Source organism: Phalaenopsis equestris, unplaced genomic scaffold (assembly GCF_001263595.1).
Source record: "Phalaenopsis equestris unplaced genomic scaffold, ASM126359v1 Scaffold000002, whole genome shotgun sequence".
NCBI classification, from domain to species: domain Eukaryota; kingdom Viridiplantae; phylum Streptophyta; class Magnoliopsida; order Asparagales; family Orchidaceae; genus Phalaenopsis; species Phalaenopsis equestris.
Window position 1 is genome coordinate 9,126,322 of NW_018164444.1, and position 22,016 is coordinate 9,148,337.

At 33.0% G+C, this 22,016-nt stretch overlaps 1 protein-coding gene across 2 annotated transcripts in view; it reads right to left on the reverse strand.

Annotated features, from left to right (window-relative positions):
- The window catches only part of LOC110034174, a 40,106-nt gene extending 27,093 nt beyond the window's left edge, over nucleotides 1-13,013 (reverse strand). Inside the window, exons 1-3 of one of the 2 annotated variants that reach the window (XM_020738476.1) lie at nucleotides 12,498-13,013; nucleotides 12,229-12,396; nucleotides 6,128-6,325 (exon numbers count right to left, since the gene is read on the reverse strand). In XM_020738476.1, the coding sequence (XP_020594135.1) occupies nucleotides 6,128-6,325; nucleotides 12,229-12,396; nucleotides 12,498-13,010 (879 nt within the window). In that variant the 5' untranslated portion in view covers nucleotides 13,011-13,013. Of the gene's footprint in view, nucleotides 1-6,113; nucleotides 6,326-12,228; nucleotides 12,397-12,497 lie in introns of both variants that reach the window. The other variant, XM_020738470.1, reaches the window with a different exon arrangement.
- Nucleotides 13,014-22,016: the final 9,003 nt, after the last annotated feature.

The following is a 22,016-nucleotide window of genomic DNA, read 5'->3' on the forward strand; positions in this document are numbered from 1 at the left end:
TGATCTTAATCGAGAGTTATCTTAAGTGATTTCGATCATTTAAGATGTAATTAACTATAGGGGCTTGCCTCTATAGGGGACCAGGAACCCAGATAAAATAAACCTTATTTAATTTTTTTTATGTTAGATAGGGGAACTTGTTGGCCTTTTTATAAAATATTTCGCAGATCAAAACGGATGTCACAAATTGTTTAGTCTAGATGATTAAATCCCTATTACAAGTAATATATTTATTCTTCGGGATAAGTGTATTGCTTGTAGTATTGTATTAAATCATCTAAACTATTTAAAAATGTGATACTCGTTTGGTCTCACTTATTTTAAAAATTAAAAAACATTACTACTTTAAAAAAGTTATATTTATATTTAAATTATTTTCAAAATCACAAAATCATCACCGTTTCCAAACTACGAAAGTGAAGTTGAACAATAAAATGGCCGACACCTACTTAAGGATAAGGTGAAAATGTGGCTCAACTACTTAGCACCAGGATCAATTACCACATGGAATGATTTATCAAGAAATTATTGGCCAAATACTTCCCTCCATCCAAAACCGCAAAACTTAAGAATGATATCATCTCTTTACTCAATTAGATGGGGAATCAATTTATGAGGTTTGGCTGAAATTTAAAGAGCTACTTAGGAAATGTCCCCACAACGCCTTACCAAATTGGCTTATAGTTCAGACCTTTTATAATAAACTAGCAGGTTTAATACGGTAAATAATATATATTGCAAGTGGAGACTCGGTCATGTCAAAGTTATTTGAGGAGACATGTTAACTGACTGAGGAGGTAGCGACAAATAATTTTCAATGACCTACTGATAAAATCAATTCTATGAAGGTAGCTAGTGTGCATGACAAAGATGTTTTTAGTAATTCTAACCTCACAAGTGGATGATATTTTTGAAAAATTAAAAAACCTAAGCCTTAATCCAACGTAAGGATCACTATCTAGTAATAAAATAGCCTACAGACTAGTAGAAGATTCTTATACTAATACTTTGGAGACCATGAACGTCGCAGCAGATAGACCCAATAATCCGTAGCCTTAATCCAACGTAAGGATCACTATCTAGTAATAAAATAGCCTACTGACTAGTAGATGATTCTTATACTAATACTTTGGAGACCTTGAACGTTGCAGCAGATAAACCAAATAATCAGTATTCCAATACATATAACCTAGGCTAAAGGAAACACCATAATTTCAATTGGAATAATACCGATAACCAAGGGGTAGAAAACCAACAATGGAGTAGTAACCAACCTAACTCTTCAAGCAATTAGAATAACCGGAGCAGTGGCAACCCAAAAGTTACCTACCCTCATGGATTCACTTATAATCCCTAATTTAGGGAAAATAAACTATCTTTGGAAGAAGTAGTACTGAATATGGGGAATCAAATACAAAGTCATATTGTAGCTATTAAGAACATCGAAACACAACTTGGGCAAACATCTAACTCATTGAGCTAAATACCCAAAAAAACGTTACCTAGTAATACAAAAATAAATCCAAAAGAGAAAAAGGTGGAGCACTGTAACGCTATAAGACTTAGGAGTTCAAAGGTAGTTAAAGAGCCTAGAGTAGAGAAACACATAATAGAGGAGCTTGAATCTGAGCCTGATAGGCCTATAAAAAACTCAACTTAGGCTTAAAAAACACCTTCACCACCTCGAATAGAGTATGAAAAATGACCATATTTTCCTTAAAGATTTATTAAAAAGAAGTTGGACCACAATTCTCTGAATTTTTAGAAATGTTTGAGAAGCCCATTATTAACATTTTGTTTGCAGAAGCACTTGAGCAAATGTCCAGTTATAATAAATTTATGAAGGAATTTTTGAAGAAGAAAGACAAATTTTTTAATTTTGAAACTATGGCGTTAACTGAAAACTGTAGTGCTATAATTCAAAGAAAACTCCCACAAAAATTGAATGATTAAGGTAAATCTATCATCACATGCAGTATAGGAGACCGATTCTCTTGGAAAGAAGTTATGTGATTTAGAAGCAAACATAAACCTAATGCTTTTTTCAGTGTTTGTAAGACTAGGACTAGAAGTAGAACTAAAACAGCTTCTAACCCACCAATGTGACCCATCAATTAGCTGATCATTCTTTAACATTTTCAACAGGGTTTATTAAAAATGTCTTAGTAAAAATAAATAAATTCATCTTCCCTGTTGATTTTCATTATATTGGAAATGAAGAAAGATTTGATCTCGATTATTTTCGGCAAGCCTTTTTTTGCAACTAGTATCGGTCACATTGAGTTACAAAAAATAAAGTTAATTATTAGAGCACAAAATGAGGAAGTGACTTTATAAATTCATGATATTATACCACCTCCTACTTATATCTCTAACCAATATTTGAAATTGAAAATAGAAAGGTTTCAAGATATTTTGAAAGAGAATTCAGAAAAGAAAGAATTAATATTTTAAGAAGAGAAAATTTTGGGACCAGGATAAAATTTGATAGAAGAATCTCTAGGCTAATTAAAATATTGCACGAGAGATTGGGGATTTTTAAATGAGATATTTGATCCTTGAGAAAAACTTTAAGGATTCTGAAATTTGACTTGCTTATGAATTAGGCCAGGCTAAGGACGTTAAACTAAGTGGGAGGCGGCCCATATATTATCTTTTTATAAGATTACATGTCTTGCTTTGATTTTTTATGCATATTTGTGATTAGGTCAAGCTAATGACGTTAAACTAAGTGCATATTGAAAGGCAACCCAATTTCCCTTTTTCTGCTTTAGAATACCCTTGTGTATGATTTTGCTTATTAGAATCTCTATAGATACCTACCTCTCGCACAGTGTTGGAGTTTGATGTTAAAATTTGACTTGCTTATGAATTAGATCTTGAATATGTACCCAGATTTTATACTTGTCGATGTTTACGTATTAACAAATATTATTTGTTATATTTTGTAGTTTAATATTCTTTTGTTGTATATTTATATTCTATCTTACTATGCTAATCTCTTTGTTATTTTGTATATGCATGTATAGTGTCAAAAATAAGTTTGTGAAGGGAAAGGGGTTAAATGTATTCATATTTCCCTTTAAGTTAAAGTAAATATCTAGCTTTAGAGTTTATATAAATTGCAGGACAAAGGGAAATAAGAATAAAGGTGAATTTTAATAATAGGTAAATAACTTAAATTTCAATGACAAGAAATTTTGAAGGTTGTGAATTGGATTAAGAACTCACTAGTACTTCATCAATAACTTTAGTAATCCAATTCATATTATTTTTCATAAATTCTTAAGTGAGCAATGAATATTTAGTATTTTTTTAGGAAAAGTCAGAAAGTAATTGAAAATTTGACTCAAAACTTAGTATTCAAAAACATTAAAATAAGCTTAACTAGATATAACGATCCTCTATGAGAAAAATAATAAAAAGAAAATCAAAATAAAAATTAAAAAGGGTTAATGCTTAAAATTTTTTTAAAAAATTTGAACCTAAGAGGAGAAAATTAAAGTTAAGCTCATATTGAAATTTGGTACTGATAAACCTTTCTAACAAGTAAAAAAAACAGAACTATGAGGATTAGTATTGTTTAAGTGTAGCTAACCAAATTTCATGCGTGAAGGATTAATTTCATGAAATTCAGATCTTACATGAGGAATTAAAAAGGATTGTATAGATCAAGTATTAGTGAGAGCTAAATCAGGATATTAAGGGGTTGTTACGAGAATTCTAATTATAAGAGAAAATTATGAACTTTAATTTAAATAATTATTTAATTATCAAAAATCACTGAAATTTTTATCTAAGATCTTTCATAAATTTTATTGAATTCTAATCTTAGATTTTGAAATTACTTGAGGGCAGAAAATGTGTAATTTTGAGAGAATGGGTGACATTTATTAAATTTTCTGCATTTTTTTTTTGCTATTTATATCATATTTTATATTTTTTTCAGGTACTTTTTATGTTAATTGCGGGTTATAAATCTTGAAACGAGCAAAAGAACTAAATTTGAAACTTAATCTACAAGCACCTTGGACCACTTTTAGTGGCACCAAGGCGCCACCAAGCACTTCACGTCACTCCCGTAATAGAAAGAGCGGCGCCTAGGCGCCACGTATAAGAAATAGGCACCAAGCGAGGGAAACCTTGGCCCCCATTAGAAGGAAGCAGGCACCACTTCAGCACCAAGGCGCCTCTTTTTTTGGCACATAGACGCCACCTACAAGTGTGAAGAATTGCAGGAAAAGAAAGACCAAGACTCTGGTGCTTTGGAAGAATTCTAGCGCCGACAAATCGTTTTGGGGAGATATGATGGTTTAAGTTAACGTGTCAGGATTATGTGACGATATGTTGCTACAAAAGAAATAATTCTGAAGTAAAGAGGGCTTTTCTCCACCATAATTTTTCAATGCTCGACCCTTGTAGTGACACTGAGAGGGGAAGATAGAGACTGGAGAGAGTCGTTAGAGATCTACTGCAACCTTCAATCATGCTTTGCTGGAGGGATCCTTAGAAGAGTGTGACTGTTTGTGAGACTTCTACTAAGAGAGAACAAGTGTGTGAAATAATTGTAATCAAAGTGGTGAAAATGCAAAGATTGTATTGTAACTTCAAGTAATCCGGTGGAAAATATTGGTGAAATTGCTCTAAACTTAGTTTATGTTGATTTTTGCAATGAAATTTGTATCGTTTTCTCCATAATGAGAAGGATTTATTTTTCACTCCCTTGAATTGGATTATATGCAAATTATTATTGTTTTCATTACTTGATAGTGTGTAATTTGATTTGAAGTTGATTGTTTAGCATTATGCACGTAATTTACTCATAACCTGATTGCTTAGGATGTTAAAATGGGCTATGATCGAGTAATACGGGAGCAAACCAGTGGAAAAATTAGGTTTAACAACAATACTCTAAGAGAATATGAATATTGATGTTAGGAAAATTTGCGAACACTGGGATGCTTACATGGTTAGGGGATTAATTGTAATATGAAATCTCAATTTTCTTATGACCACCGGGAGGAATTAAGATAAACTGTTATTCCTGATTGTCAACTTCATTAGAGTAACTTAGATGGATCTGGTTTCATATGACCAATTCAAGAGAGGTTTTCTATCATTCTTTAAACTCAAAATTAGTTATAGATTTTATTTTTTGTAAAAATTATAATTATAAACTTTAAAATCACCAAATTTAGAACCTTCCGACTAGACTCAAAACCAGTAGAGGATCGATACACGGACTCAGTTCAACATGCTATTTGGTCGACACATATGCTTTCATGTATTTCCAGTGTTTTTTAACATTTCAATCATATCAGTAATATAGGCTTAGGAATATCTGGGAAAATATTGCAGTTGATTGCAATGTTATTTGTGCTCTATATACACTAACTCCATGAGGATTACTAATATATGTATTCTAAATCATCTACAAAATTATTTCTTAATAAAAAGATTTTATTTTGGATCTAAAATCATTTTACTTCATCCAGGATTCTAGTTCTTAATCAAATGAGAGTGTTGGAAACATATGGGGAGAAGCATTCTTCACAGTCAAGCATGGAGATGTGCATGTAATTCATCACTTCCTTCTTTCCTTTGTTTTGTTCTCATCCTTCATATTTTATAATTTTATGATTATTGGTTGAAAGTGCAATTATTTTTTATCATGTCTACTACAACATGATATCTACTATATTATTGATATTTAAATAGCTTGGGCGGCATTCTCTATCTTTTAACTTCATGTTAATTATACTAGAAAGCCTAAACCTTTTTACAACAATTGAATTTCAATCACTTCATAACTAATAGCATGCTTTCTAGTTGAAATTGTATGGTTATTGCATCATGTGATAGAAAATAAATGTACATTGCATGCTATATGTGTAGTATAAAACCAGAAGCATCCTACACACGCTTCAATCGACAGAGATGAGCTAAAATTTATTTTTAAGGTCCATAGAAAATTTTAAAACTTTTCAAAGTGACGAAGAGCACAAAGAACCATTTAAATTTAAAAAACGAGGGCAGCATTTTCTTCTTTAAGAAGAAAAAAAAAAGAATTGCTTCCCTCTAAATTAGTAAATTGGAAAACATTAAGTTTCTACCTGGAAGAGCTCACTTCAGTTTCAAGTCTCTGGATCCTTTGAGCTTCATCGCGAATGCATAGTAGATTAATCTTGACCTCCCTACAAAGTCTTCCCTCAAGTAAACGCACAGGTAACCAAAGCTTTGGTTCTACTTCTACAATATACGAAAGTGTGGTCCTATGTTCTCTCTCTGATAGGACCTCTCCATCTTCATGTTTTTCATCATCAATCTGTGAAGAAATGCCGATTTATCCTTAGTGTTAACAACAGTTGGAACTCAAACATATTGCATAAGTATCATAACTCAAACCATTAAAGCCGATCAATGACAAAAGACAGCCTTCTCAATAGATTAAAAAAATCATTTTTGTATGCTACAGGGCATTTACATACATACCACACAATTCCTATGTATTTACATACAACTAAACATTACTTTTTACATTTACACCACCCAAACCTTCATATCACATAAAAAATGTCACCATTTTTTACTTTTAAAAAGTGAAATACATCTTTTCATGCATATCTAAAGGTGGTAAGTATGTAAATATTGAAGTTTAGGTGTCAGATATGTAAATACACAGGATTTGAGTGGTACGTATGCAAATCTTCCATTCAATTAAGGATGAGTTTAAGAAAGCCAGAGCTGGAAAGTTATTTAAGGTGTGCGATTGAGCAATCTTTCTGTATTAAATGCCCAATAATATCCTTTAAGATTTTATACCAAGTTATTATTGCAACAATTGATAACAAAAGGGGATATGAGTCGGTTTGGTCCAGAACCGGCCTAAACCCAACTTTGGGCCAAATAAGCAGTAAGATAAGAGAGAGAGGAGTGAGCAGTCCAAATAGAGCAAAAAGCGGGCATAGCAACAACACTGAAAGGAGGTATAGAAATGATTGATAACATCTCCCTCGCATAGTGGCTGCTTTTGAGCTTCAACAAGGCAAATGGAGAGGAAGCCGTGGGAGGAGAAAAGAGGAAAGTAGCAGTGATATCTCCTTCTCTCCCTTACAGTGTTATCATCTTCAATGATTTGATTACTTAAATCCAAAACCCCAAACTTGCCTTAACTGCTTATGTTTGCTTCAAAGTAAATATATATTACCTTTCAAAAAAAAAAAGTAAATATAAATTAGTTACCGATGTAATCAACCATGACTTTGAGAGGCTCAAAAAAATTAAACAAAAGTAAAATTTTCAGGACTCATGGAGTAACGGTAAGTGTTTAAATTAAGGAGTTTGGGGCATTCAATTCTATGCTACTATCATAGTAATGCATGTTGTTTATAGTGTAGATTAATGTTAATTATTAAGTTCTTCAAATTACAACTTAAGAAAGTGTCAACGGAGAATTTTAGCAAACTCCGTATATAAGTGAAAAATAAAGAACAAGTATTATGCATATATCTAAATTAACCATTTAGCTTGTGATTAAAGTAGTTCATGATGAGGAATTCATCTTATATTACATTTGAGAATTTATTTAATTATTGAGATAAATTAGTTCACATATATGCATATATTTTATAGTTAATATTTAAATAGCTTTTTCAAGAAATGACTCTTTAAAAAATATTAAAGATTGAGTAATCTATGATGAATATTTTATATTGAAAGCATTAAATATTCCATGACCATCCAAGATTGATAATAAAGCGTAAATTAAAAAAAAATCATAGATCCATTAGTTACCAGAATATTTATAGTTGGTGGTCTTGGCCATTAATGTTATGATTTGCTCTATATTGAACGCATGATTAATTGAGATTCTTTCAAATCTAGGATTTATAAAGCACCATGCGTTGGAGCAAGAAATATCAATGAATAATCGAAACGGACTGCATGCGATTTCTATTTAGTAGGCAACTTTTTACTGGTAATGTACAATTTTCTCATTAGAGGAACATTCATTTCTATTTGTTATATGTTTTAATGATTGATAATGCATTGTCCGCTGTGTTTTATTTATTCACAGTATTTCATATGGTTATTTTGATAAAATGTGATAGCTAATTTTGTCATGTTATTTTTTGCAAAGATGGCTAAAAAGTTTAAATAAACTTTTTTATTACTGAAAAATAAGTGTCCCCCATAAAAATCATGAACTACATTAATACTTTATTAATTTTGATCAAAAGAATTAATAAAATCTTTATTATAAAACCTTTCTAATAAGATAAAATTTATAGAATATAAGCTTGCTTGCTTAATACAAGTATTATCATAAAAAACTTTCAGATATTAGCTAGTCAAACAGGCAGGTCCACAAATGGACAATTCTTTTGAGAAATTATTGAATTTTCATTGAATTAGCATCATCATTTCCTAATTTCAAGATGTAGTGGTAAAACCAACTATACATGTATGTAAAAATAAGAAAATGAAAATGCCTTATGTGCCTTTTATGGATACACGAATACAACACACAAGCAAGTGAATGTTTTGCAGTTGAATGCAATCATCATTAATATATACATATATATATATATATATATATATATATATATATACATACATATGATTCTTATTAACTATACCACATAATAAGCACCATTTAATAATCAAATTATTTGAGAACAGGTATTTTATACACTAAACTTTGTAGCATAATGTTCATTTTCTTATCTATTTCATTGATCATATTTATGATCAATGCCCTATATTTTATAATTTATTTTTTACTCAATAAGATTTCATGTAAGTTTATAACTTACATACCCGCATCTACTATTTTATAATTTTAAAGTATTAATGGTCCATCATCTTGAAGAGGGCTTTTAGGCTCATGTTTTAGGTATATCATCGTAAAATAGTTAAGGTTATAAGTTATTTTGTTGATTTGATACCTTTGTTAATTTTAGATAAGTTATTATAGTTGTTAAAATATATTATATTTTGGATGATAAATTAACAGGCATCATGAGATTCAGATAATTTGATGATTGATCAGTGAATGAAATTTTTTGAAATAATGTTTTACAATTGGAATTTTTCTCTAATTTTTTCAACCTACCATTCAGTACGACAAGGTATCTGTGATTTACTTTCAAATCGATGGTTGGGGTGTGACAATTGTGACCATGGGAAGATGAGTTGTGGCATTTGTGACCATAGAAAGGAATGCAAAACATTTTAAAAGGTATGACAATTACAAAAATCCAAATAATCAAGCTTTTAGATTTTTTCAACAACTTTAATGTCAACTCATAATCAGCATTTTTCCATAACACCAATAATTTAATGCACCATTATCTTAGAAACTTTTTTGAAAAAAATATATTGGGAGGGGGGGGTGTATTTACAACAACAAACCTTTATCGCACTAAGTGGGTCGACGACTTGAATTTTTTTCTCCATTGTGTCCTATTGGGAGTCATATTATCATTTAATTCTAAAAAATTAAGATCAATTTTTATACAACATACCCAAGTCTTAGAGGTCTTCCTCTACCTTTCTTAACATAATTCGAAAACTTAAACATTTACTCTCCTAACTAGATTATTAGATGATTGACGTTTGAAGTGCCTAAGACGACTCTCTCTAATCTTGTCCACCATTTGAGCTACATCAACTCTTTGACAGATACATTTGTTTCGCATTTTGTCTGAAAGTGTAAAGCCACTCTTCCATCGAAGCATTTTTATCTCAGTGATACTTAACTTTTTTTATGCTTCTCGTTTATGTTGGTAGTTTTATGTTTGTCTTTATTGGCCAACATTCTGCGCCATAGAGCAGCAAATAGAGCATTGCAAGTCTCACCACCATCTTATAAAATTTTCCTTAAGTCTAGGCAATACTTTTCTATCACACAAGGTCTGATGCATTCCTCCACTTCAACCATCCAACTTGAATTCTACTTATAACAACCCCATCAATATCACCATCAATTTGAACAACAAACCCGAGATATCCAAAACGTTCACTCCTTATAAGGGCGGAAAATATCTACCTATAAGATATTTAATAAATTGAAAAAAGGGTAGTTGACATTTCAAAATAAATTAAATTGTTATATAAAAGAGACATAGCATCTCAAAAGGACAAGTTTAAGATTTTTTTTGCCTCATGGTTGAGCCTTCAACCCATAACACTTCCATAGAATTTCAACAAATCATATCCACAATGACAAATATCCCTTTCATCATATCTTGTCATTCTCTTCCTCTCAATGCTGCTCAAGGGCTGCTTCACAGGCTTGTTTTCATTTCACATTGAACTCCATATTGGATACAACATGCATTTGATGGCACGTCATATGTACATCTTTAAGTATCATGGGTGTGATGCCAACATAATTTTGATAAGTTCACTTCCTACTAAAATAGCTAGTATCTTCTCTTCACAAAAGAGTGTGATGTCTATGTAGAGGTCATTGATTATGCTCCTACAAATGTGATAATCATTTTCATTTTAACTCATTACAACCCCTATACAGACAAAACCACATCAAATATTCATTTCCTAGCCCGCATTAAAGCCCAGAATATGTTATTATGGGTGTAAATCAAGCTTAAACCAGCTTAAGCTAATTCACATCCAAAAACGCTTGATCCAACTTTGAGTAGCCTAAACTTAAGCTATGCTTTTCCTTGCTTAGGTTGCAGTTCATGCTTCTATGACATGACAATCATTTTCCTTCTAACTCCTTAACAACCCTAAAAAAAAGCATATTAATTAGTCATTAGCTAACTCATCTTCAAGTTTAGAGTAAGTTTGCCACTGGCTGCAATTTATTAGAAAATAAAAAGAATACAAATAAAATGCAATTGGAATTAGAAAAAATAAAATGACTAAAAAATTAAAGAATAAATAAAAAGGCATTTTGGAGGGGCTTCTATGATCAAATAGTTTTGCTTATCATTCCAAAATGATTGTATAAGTATATATAGGTTAAGTGAAGATTTCCAGATACAATGCAATTCTAAATGAAAATTCATGACAATATTATTCAAAGGACACTTTTGAAAATCACGATTCAAGCATTGTCTCATAACTCTTTTGCATTGTTTCATGACACTTTTTGTATATTTCATACATGTGTGATCTACTTAAATTGTAGTCATAAGAAAAACTTATGGTTTGAATTCTAAAAATTCTATACAATTATTAAAATTCATGTGTTTAAATGAATCAAGCATGACAATGAAACAAGTGAATCACAAATAGTTGTCAATAACACATGAATGGTTGTGTTATTTTTTAAAATTAAAAGATTGGGATCATAAAGTGATGGAATCACAGGCCATTTTTTAAATTGTAGTATGGATTTACTACTATTCGACATAATGCAGTCACAGATTGACATCTCTTTCTTTAGATATTACTAAAAGTACTCATTAACTTAATATTTTTAATTTTGTGAAGCTAAACATTTGAAACTAAAATAAAAATAGAATTTTTTATTTTATTATTAAAAACAAGCTAGAATTTATTATAATAGAGTATAGGAGCATATGCCCAATGTTATTAATTAATCACACTATCTATTTAGGTTAGATTTTGAAAAGCAAGCTAGGGAGGATATATTTGTTGTTGAAGAGTGAGAACTTCACTAAATTGAATATAAGGAAAAAGAAGATTTAAACTATTTATCTCCAATTGATCACTTTGTCATTTATTAACCAAATTCAAAATTATATATTTCTTATGAACAACAGAGATTTTCTCCTGGCCGAAGACAAATATTAACCCCTATGAAATTAATGAAAATCAATATAAATGCTATCTAGTCTTTAGTTTATTAGATTCTAGAGTTGGCTTTGATTGCTTCGATTAATATAACAGACATAGGAAAAGTATGGAAAATTTACATACATACCACATAATTCTTATGTATTTGCATATTTAACGCTCAAAACTTGATATTTACACTTATAAAACCTTGTTGTCATAAAAATATGCATGAAAAAGTGTATTTCACTTTTAAAAAGGAAATGATGGTGGCATTTTTCATGTAAAGTTAAAGATTTGAATGATATGCATGTAAATATAAATAATTAGGTGTTAGATATGTAAATACATAAGACTTGTGTGATATGTATGTAAATGGCCCCAAATGTTTTTTAATCAAATTATGAAAATGAGGAAGAAGTAGTAGCAACTTCTGTTAAGAGAAATGGCTGTTACCTGTTCAATATACCACTTGCCTTCAAAAGTCTTGAAGTCGCCTTCAACCATCCTAAACTCAATATCCCTCCTCCAGCCAAAGGGAATGGCTTCAAGATCTCCCTCATGGCACTCCAAAACTCCTTTGGCGTTAAATTTCAAGCCCAAGGCCAGATTCTGCTCACCAACCTTTCCCATTTTCGAAGAATGATTAATTTCCCAGTCCCAATTTTCAATTCGGATGTATAATCTTAAATCTTCAAAGAATTGCAATACGGCAAAATGACCACCTGATAAAGCTTCGCAAAATTCTCCCTCTTTTCCAGCAACTGGCTCACAGCCAAGCTTGGAATAAAGTTAGCGAGGCCATTGTAGTCCGTCAGAACCCTCCATAGCGTGATTAGGTCGGCATCCACTCGGACACGGGATTGGATCCGCCGCCTATTCTTCTTGCCGTCAACCTTCAGAACCTCGATCTCGAAACCCTCGTCGCAGGTCATCTCCTCCAGGTAGAAATCCCTTTGTAACTTCTTCTCTGTGAAGTCTTCGGTCTCTTCCGAGTGCAGCGATTCCACTGGGGCGGACTCAATGGGTTCCGGTGAAAACTTTGAGAAGATGAAGAATCTCCGACGGTAGAAAGAAGGGGTTTCAGAATAAGACTGCGCGGGAGAGAAGTGGAATGAAGTCCGGCGAGTGAGAACGTCAGATGAGTGGAACAAAGATGGCCGGAGGACGAAGAATGAAGAGGAAGGCATGGCCGGAAATACGAAGCGCACTTCAACCATGCAAAGTGGAGAACACATTCATATTCACCAAAAACATGGAATTTTTTTAATACATGCATTGGTATTATTATTAATTTTATTACTATATAAAAAATTAAATACCTAAATTCTTATATTTACTCGTTGTTTGCGAACAGCTTGTATAACAGCTCATGTTCGGCTTGTTAGTTAAATTAACGGGCTAAACACGAACAACACCAACAAATATTTGTTCGTTCGTGTCTGGCTGGTTCTGGCTCGAAATACTACTAATCAATTATATATATATATATATATCTTTGATGAGTAGTATTTTTTAAAAAATTATTTGACTACGAGGCTACAGTGATGAGTAGTATTTTTTAAAAAATTATTTGACTACAAGGCTACAGAGATAAATAATCAATTAAAAGCATTAATGAAGAAAAAATAATAAAAAATATTAAATTCGATTCAAATGATGTTTTAAATCTTGTCACAATCTTTAATATCTTATGGCTACATGATTAGGGTTGTCAAAATGCCTCTTCGTTCGTGAACGGCTAGTGTTCGGCTCGCTAAGATAAACGAGCCGAACACGAGCTGGGCCTGGGCTCGCTGTGTTTGGCTCGTTTACACCCTTACTTAGAATAATTAAAATAAAAAATTAATTATGATTTAATTTTTGGTATGATTAGAGCATACATCATGATGCATAGCAAAAATAGCTAAGATGTGTAAACAAAACACCATAATCAATCTATAATTGAATCATATCATGCCATAATCAGATCATATTTGAACCTTGATTGAACTATCTTTAAATCATATATAATTGATGATTGAACCAAATTCGACCTTCATTCAAATAATCTTAATCCTTTTATTTAATAAATTATACCAAATTTATTCCATCTTGCTTTTTAAAGTGTAATTTCCATGATAAATTCTTCTAAATGATTAATGATAATGACTTTCATAGTTCTATATTTATTATTTATTTTGGCTTTCTTTTAAACTTATTTTGTCTTTTTTTTTTTTGTTTCAAAAGCACTACTATTTTGTATTTGTCTTGTCATTGCAACCCAACAAACTTTACATTATCCGCTTAACCACAAGTTTTGTTGATCCTTATTGAATATTGCTTGTTTCTATGATCACTTAATATGCTCATAAGTTTGGCAGATATATAGTTTTGTTTTAATTTTTTTAAGTTGCAATTTTTTTGTAAGTTGTTATTCTAATTAAATTTGTCTCTGGGGTTTTTAATTAATTTAAAGTAAAATACTTAATAGATACTTTTTGGTCTATTAAATTCTCCTCTTTTCAATTAAATTCTCCTATTTTCACTGAGCATAGAGGTATTTTTATTTTATTTTTATGATTTTTATACACCAAGATGTGAATTTTTTAAGTTAAATATCATTTTTGTATTTAATTAATTTAGAAAACCCCTATATATCTACTTATCTGACTCAACACCATGTCAAACTCGACGACTTCGAAAGACCACGCGTCGCCCCGTGATTTGCTGCGCTTTACACCTTAGCTACAGACTCGGCCTGCGATTCGCGTTCCATCTCCTCGTTCGGCCCGATTTTCATCGTCCACTTGATACACGCGCGAACGGACAACATACATTCATCGTCGCCGATCGTTCATAACCCATGAACCGTGCATGTTTTAACCTTAAGATCTCGCTCGATACTTAACTAAATTAAGTGTAGTTTGTTCTTACACCTTCATCTAAGTGAGACAAACACATCCATATGACTAGATACACATGAAAAATAAACTTCTTTCATAAGGGTCCAAATTGAGGCAAAATTAGGGATTTCTAAGCTATACGTTTGCCTAAGAGGTGAGACATCGATTGTGTTGGTTGAAAAGCTTCGCCTTGGTCCCACAAACGTCCTCCAAGTGTCAATTCACTCTATGGTTGGGTCTAGGTATGACTTTGGTTGGAGGGTGGCTCGAGTGTGGTCTAGAGTTAGGTTAGAGAGCTTGGGAATGGAGGCTTTTGATCGGGTAAATGATTTTGGGCTATGGGGAAGCTTATAGAAGTGTCAATTTGGAGTTTTGATAAGTTTGGTGAAGTGGCCGAAAAAGCCCTGGATTTGAGCTTGGAAATTAGGGTTCTATGGTCTGTTTGAGGCCTTGAAAATGATAAGGATGAGCTTTGTGCAATTGCTAGAAGGGTTTGAAGACGATTGGGCATAGTTTCCCCTAGGTTAGTGCACTTCTCCTTGTTTGCTGGTGGGGTGGTGGTGGATTTATAGACACGACCATGGTGGCCAAGTGGGCAAGCTGAGGTGTTCCATATGTTGCTGAGGTGGAGGGCTGATAAGAGTAAGAATCCAATTGGATTGAACTACATTAGATGGGTATAATTGTGAGTGTTGACCATGGTGGCCCCCTTGGGTTTGGGTTTTCCGGTGGCCAGGGTGGCTGAAGCAAGGAGATTTAGTGTGTAAATTTTGCAAATATTTTTCAATATTACAAAATACACACGGCATATATAACAATAAATATGCAATATAATCCCAACAAAAATACCTTTTATGAAAATAATTTATCTTTAAATTTTTTTTTAAACTGTCAAATCCCCTTTAAAATCAACGCAAGTATACGTATCGCTCAAGTACTAAAGGGCTCTAATGGAGTCCTAGATATCTCCTAGATATCGATCTACAGGGAAGTTGGAAAAACCTATAAGTAAATTCTAAAAATTATTTTATAATTTAAAAATACAAAAATAAAACTAAAGTGTGAAGTTTGAATATTAACTACTAAAGTGAATGTTATATAAAATGCAGTTGAAAGAACAAAGTTAACTAACTTAAAACTAAACTTTTAAAAGTAAAATTATGAGAACTAAACAAAGTTTTTGTTGATAGAAGATTCAAATTTAAGAAAGCATCATTCTCCTTTATAATGAGTATTTGGATTGTGAAGAAATTAAAATATATATATATATATATATATATATATATTGTTTTGTACCAAATATGAGCAATCCTATTCTTTACCCTCTTCCAAGCACATAAGGAACATTGACTAATCCAAAGTTTGGTCTCTAATTCTGTGGTTGGGCTGGGAGGATATCAGCTGCCACTCCAGAGCTCCCACTACTCCCTCCTGTGAGGGCCTGTCAACTTAAAATCTCCAATTCTGCATCCAACAAACTATATTTCTCTATTTATTTGCACCCAATCTCATGGATACTCTTTCATGAAATCAAATGTGACTCTCTTTATGTTGTAGAAATCATATCCCTTTTGAGAACATATGTTTCTCAACAAGTTTTAACATTTCAATTGACCAAATCAAAAAATAAATGAATATCGGAGTTCAAATCATCATAAATTATTAAAATTTAAAACCGTAGAAAACAAAATTAATTCTTCACAAAATTATATCTCAAAATAGGGAGAAGGATAAAAAAGACTCTCAGAATTTATGAAAAGAATACGACAAAACACAAATTTCTTATATAAAAACAAGTTTACAAAATAAAAGAAATAAAAAACACAACTTATCTCACAATCCTTCCTAAGCAAATCCCTAGAAGTTCTCTCCAAGTCTTTCTCTCTTTACAAACACACTCAATTCTCTCTTAGAAAAGTAATGAAGAAGAAAACTCTCACATTTTCTCTCCTCTTACAACTCTAGAAGAAAATCTCCTCTCCTTGCCTTTCACGCCACCACCTTCTTGCCTTTTCGTCCCCCTTCCAACTCTTTCTCAACTCTTTGAAGCCTCCTTCTTTTATTAGGGGCTGCCTCCTTTCAAAAGGAATTCAAAATTCCCTCCAAAATTTCCTCCAAAAGTCAACTCTTTTGAATTCAAAGATGTGTCATTTGCTCCAAGAGACATATCTCTTCATAAAAGAACCTACTAAAGTGTCTAGACATATTGAATCACTCCAAGGGGTGTGTAGAACAAGTGTCCCTTTGAAAATTCGTACAATAGTCGTCTCGAACCGTCTTAATCCTCAAAAAAGTCATTTATGGCGTATCATGCGCCAGCTCTCTGTCAAACGGCGCATCATGCGCAAAAATTCCAAAATTTGTTGTTTTGGCTCCAAATTTCGTCTTTTTTGTCCTTTTTGCTCCAAATGCCTAAAAATGATATACCTGCAACAAAAAACATGAAAATATCCTTCTTTAAAGTGCAATATCATCAAAAATAAGCATAAAATATCTGCTTAAAATAGTATATTATTTTGGTGAATCAGATGTTGGCCAGGCCAAGAGAGGTTGATAGCTGGCTCATGGATTTCAAGTGTAGAGAATGGTGAAGTCAATTGAGTGGTGTCATGTGTTCATGAGTGGATTGAAGTGGGATGGGTTTTGGGTTACTTTTAGGTTATACTTGGGTTATGTCCATGGAAAGGGCTTGGTTCATCTCCCCATGGTGGCTAGTGTGATTTTTGGTCTTTGGGTTCAGGTCATGAAGTCCCATCCATGGGGCTAGGGTTTAAACATAGGCTATGGATGAGGTGAAGCACTTTCTTGAAGGCTTGAAAGTAGGTCATTCTTTTGCCATTTAGGAGAGAATGGTATGTGTGGGGCCAAGGAGGGTTGCATGTGGCTTGACCATGGCTTAGAGGCTTGCATATGACTTTGTTATTTTCATGAGAAAGGAAAGTGGAGAATGGGGTGCGTTATGAGGTGGTGTCATGAGGCCAAATTTAGTTTATCAAATCATGAACTTTAGGACATAGGGTTTGATTTTAATGAGATGGAGGAGAGGGGAATTCCATTTCATGTGGGCTCATTTGATTTTGAAGAAGATTAAAAGTTGGGCTTGGAATTCGAGCTTTGAATTTGGGCTTTCAAATTTAATGTAAATAGTTTAATTTTGGGCTTTAAAAATTGGTATGGTGGGCTTGGTGGAGTTTAAATGGGGATGAAAATTTTTCATTACAATTTTCATAAAGCCTTGAGTGGAGGTAGAGGAAATTCAATAATTTTGAAAATTTTGGTGAAAATTAGACATTTTGGGTAAATTGCGCATTTTGGGAATTTTGGTAAATTTGGGGAATTTTGGGTGAATTGAGGTAAATTAGATGGCTATGATTGGTTTGGTGAAGTTTTGAGTGAAATTTGAAGTTTTGAGTGATGGTGAAGTTTTGAGTGAAATTAGGGATTTTGACAATTTTGGGTATTTTTGGGAATTTTGGTAAATTGGAGAAATTTTGGGTATTTTGGACAATATTGGATGGTTTTATGTGGTGAGCATGAAAGCCATTGGAAACCTTCCTAAAGTAATATGAGTTGCATGAGAACTCATCTTGAAGCATCCATATATTGGTCCTAGTCGTCTTAACCAAGGGTTAAGGACTTTGGACCACTTGCTTGAGCTTCAAAAAAGCCAAGGAGTGATTGTGGACATCAATGGGGGGATGGATCAATTTGGGTAAATTGATGGTTTTGGGTGTGTTAGGAAACTTATGGTGAGTCCAAGTGTGTGTGTGTAAGACAAAGCTACCCAGAGTTCCCTAAGGTCAATTGATCTTATGGGAACTCATCTTGAGTCTTCACTTGTTGGTCTTAGCCATCTCAAGTGACAAATGAGGGCCTGTGACCACGCATGTGGGGCTTCACAAGAAGAGTCAAGAAGTGTTTAGAATTTCTATGTTGGCGGGTTTCATCACTAGTTCTCTAGGATAATTAACAGGAAAGTTCTATGTTTAAATCCTAGGCTTCTACATAAGGGAACTAAACCTCATCAAAAATGAGGTCAATAGTATTCTTCCATCCATACAGGGCTTAGGAAGAACATATCTTCACTTATAAATAAATTTCACCTTCATGTTAATTCTATGAGAAGGTTTATATTATATCTTGGCACTTCACAGCCAAACCCAGAAATTATGGTAGTTTGGGTCTCTATAGTCTTGATACCTTAAATTTGGCATGCAAAACCAAAATTATTCAGAGGCTTTAGGACTCTAGAAGTGCTTATCATAATGGGTGTTGTATGTATTATGACTTTTATTGGTCGATTTTTCAGAAAAATAATTTAATTTAATATTGGTATAAATTTAGTTTTGAAAATAGCATTTTGATTTTGAAGAATGAGACCATAAAGATCTCATTCATGTGATAGTTTAGCTAGTTGAGCAAAATACTACAAGTAATACATCACCCCGAGAGGTGGGCATAATACTTGTTAGCAGACTCGACCATTTAAACTAAAGAATTCATGCATCTTTTTGGTGTGTAAATTTTGTGATCAACATTCCCCTATAAAATATAAAAATTAAATAGAGTTTATATTATATAGATTCTTAATTCCCTATAAGGGCATGACCTTATAATTAATTACATCTCAAGTGAACAAAATCACTTAAGAAAACTCTCAATAATGATCACAGGTTTCGTCTTCATGAATTCAAAGTTGAGCCATGACTGCTCATAAGAAAAGTCAAAAGGGAATGGATTAAATAGGAACAATTATTTTAAAGGTATGAGGAACAAAAGGTATGAGATGTCACAGATCCTGAGGTGAAAATGAGTGACTTTCCAAGCTATCATAGTGGTTGGCTTTATATCTTGGAAGTGAAGTTATTTAATGCTTACTCCTACCATTTATTTAAAATTTAGATCTTATATTTGTACGAAAAATGGTTAAGCAAACCGCCTAGGAAAATAGAAGGATTTAAGTCGTATGAAACGAACAACCTCAAAATCCTAAAAAAAAAGGTTAGGACTTATACTACACAATATGAGTGTGCCAAAGCTTAAAGACATTGTGAGGATTTACGTTATACCAGACTAAAAACTACAAAATCCTAGGAGGTTTATGTTATTTAAGACTAAGGAAAGTTTAGTTGAAGTTCATACTTCACTTCAAATTGTTGTCTTGATCGTCGTCTGAAGTTGTCCTCCATCTACTTGCATCCTCGTCTTGCTTCCCTGACAACTCGCTCCAAGCTCCTTACTGTGATGATTTTGGGTTTTAAGAAGAGTGTTTGAATTGGAAAACATTTGTTATGATTGAGTCGCTGAGACTTACTATAGGGCTCCTCCTAAACCAGTGGCCTAATATTTTCTTCCATGGGGATCTTTGTAGGTATATTTAATTATACATAAGTAAAACATGATGTAAGGTACATTAAAAGAAAAGTGGCAGTAGGTACCTATCTCTCCAACGCTATTGCTAAAAGGTTAGCATTATAAACATAACATGAAAATATACATAAATTAAACAAAACACGAGCAAACATGAGCATGTGAAACAAATTAAATATCACATATAGAAGATCAAGGTCAGGTGTAAGAATTTTAAGTTGTGCGGTGGACTCAGAATCATGATCGAAGCTCTAAAAATTTCTTGAGGGACTTCCGTATGCAACCATCTGCATTATGTACATGAGACCCAACAATATTAAAAGGATGTCAATAAAGAAATCAAGGGAGAGTAGCCCTCAGTCTGGTATATATGACTGACACATGAACTTGCCAAAAATAACACTAAAAAATTCTTAGTTTTTCATAAATATAAATAATTTAAGCTTTTCTATTAGCAGGTAAAATATAAATTTTATCAAAAAATATGTCATATTATATGTCCATGTATTAGGCAGTTTATGAATTAGTCACGCCATTGGGCCAAAACCACCAGCAGCCCATGAGAGCAAGGGCGACCCTTTACCAAATGTTGGTAAATAGTAGTATCAATTTTTCACCCTCACGAGGTCATCGGGTTTAGGAGATTGTTGACCTCACTTTTGATTGAGGTTTAGTTTTTTCTCTTTAGTAGCCTAAGGTCTAGCCATAGGACTTTCCCATTGACTATTTTTAGAAAACTAGATAAGGAGCCCTCACCATTAGGAATTTCAAACTCTCTCTACTCAGCTTGAAGTTCCACATATTGGTCATAACCTCTAGCACTTAATAGATGAGGTCACTATGAGGGAACTCAAGATGAGTTACCCTTAGGACTGCTGGACCTTAGAGTTGATCCTGAGTGTTAGTCTAGGGCTAAGACACTCACTTGCAATCACTTGTACTCACAATCACTCACCATCCTAAACCTAAACTTCTAGGCTTTGGTCCCTTGATATATTTGGGAGACTCATGTAGATGGTTCTCTAAATCCACTAGCTCTGGGCTAGGGTTTAGCTAAGACCACTACATAGAGAACCCAAAATGGGGTTTCCATTGGTCCATGACTTATTGATGGTGGTTGGCACTCCAACTCTACCAAGATACCCAACCTACCCTTTTGCCCCTAAATTTTCCCAAATTACCTAGATACCCTTGGGACCCCAAATTTGACCAAAATTTCCAAATCTACCCAAAATACCCAACTTGACTAAAAAATCATGTCAAACACCTTGAAAACACCCAAACTACCCAAAATCACCAAAATTGGCCAAATTACCAAAATACCCCTCCTTACCCCAAAATTCTGAAAATTCCAAAAAATCCCAAAAAATTCCAAAACCCCTAAAATATTCCCAATTTCATTTTTCTCAACTATCACATGACCCAATTTGGCCATTTTGACCATTTTGACCAAAACCCCTAAAATTGCCTTTAAAGGCCCAATTTTCTCATATTTACCTCAAATGTCCATCAATTTGGTCCCAATTTCCCCCAATTTCATTCCTAAACTCAAATTAACCTTTCATATGACCAATTTAAACCAAATCAAAGCCCAATTGGTCCATAATTTGGACCCAATTTGGATTTAAAATCAAAAACCTAATTTTGGCCCTATGACTTGGTTCCACCAAATTGAACCCATAGCCCACTCAACTGGCCACAATTTGTGTTGAAAAATCTTCATAGCATTCCCACACATCAAATTTGACCTTAAATTGACCTTGGTGAGGCCTCAATTTCAATTAATTTCAACGTAAGTCCAAAAGCCCCAAATTTGCCCCAAATTGGCCATGTCCTCAAATCTCACCAAATTGAGGGCCTTAACCCCAAAATTTCCACTCCATCCCTTTATGAAAAATCTTCAAAACATCTCTCTTGATCATTGGAATCTTTTAATTTGGACTTAGCCCAAGGCTAGCCCAACCTAGACCCATGTCTAGCCCAACATGC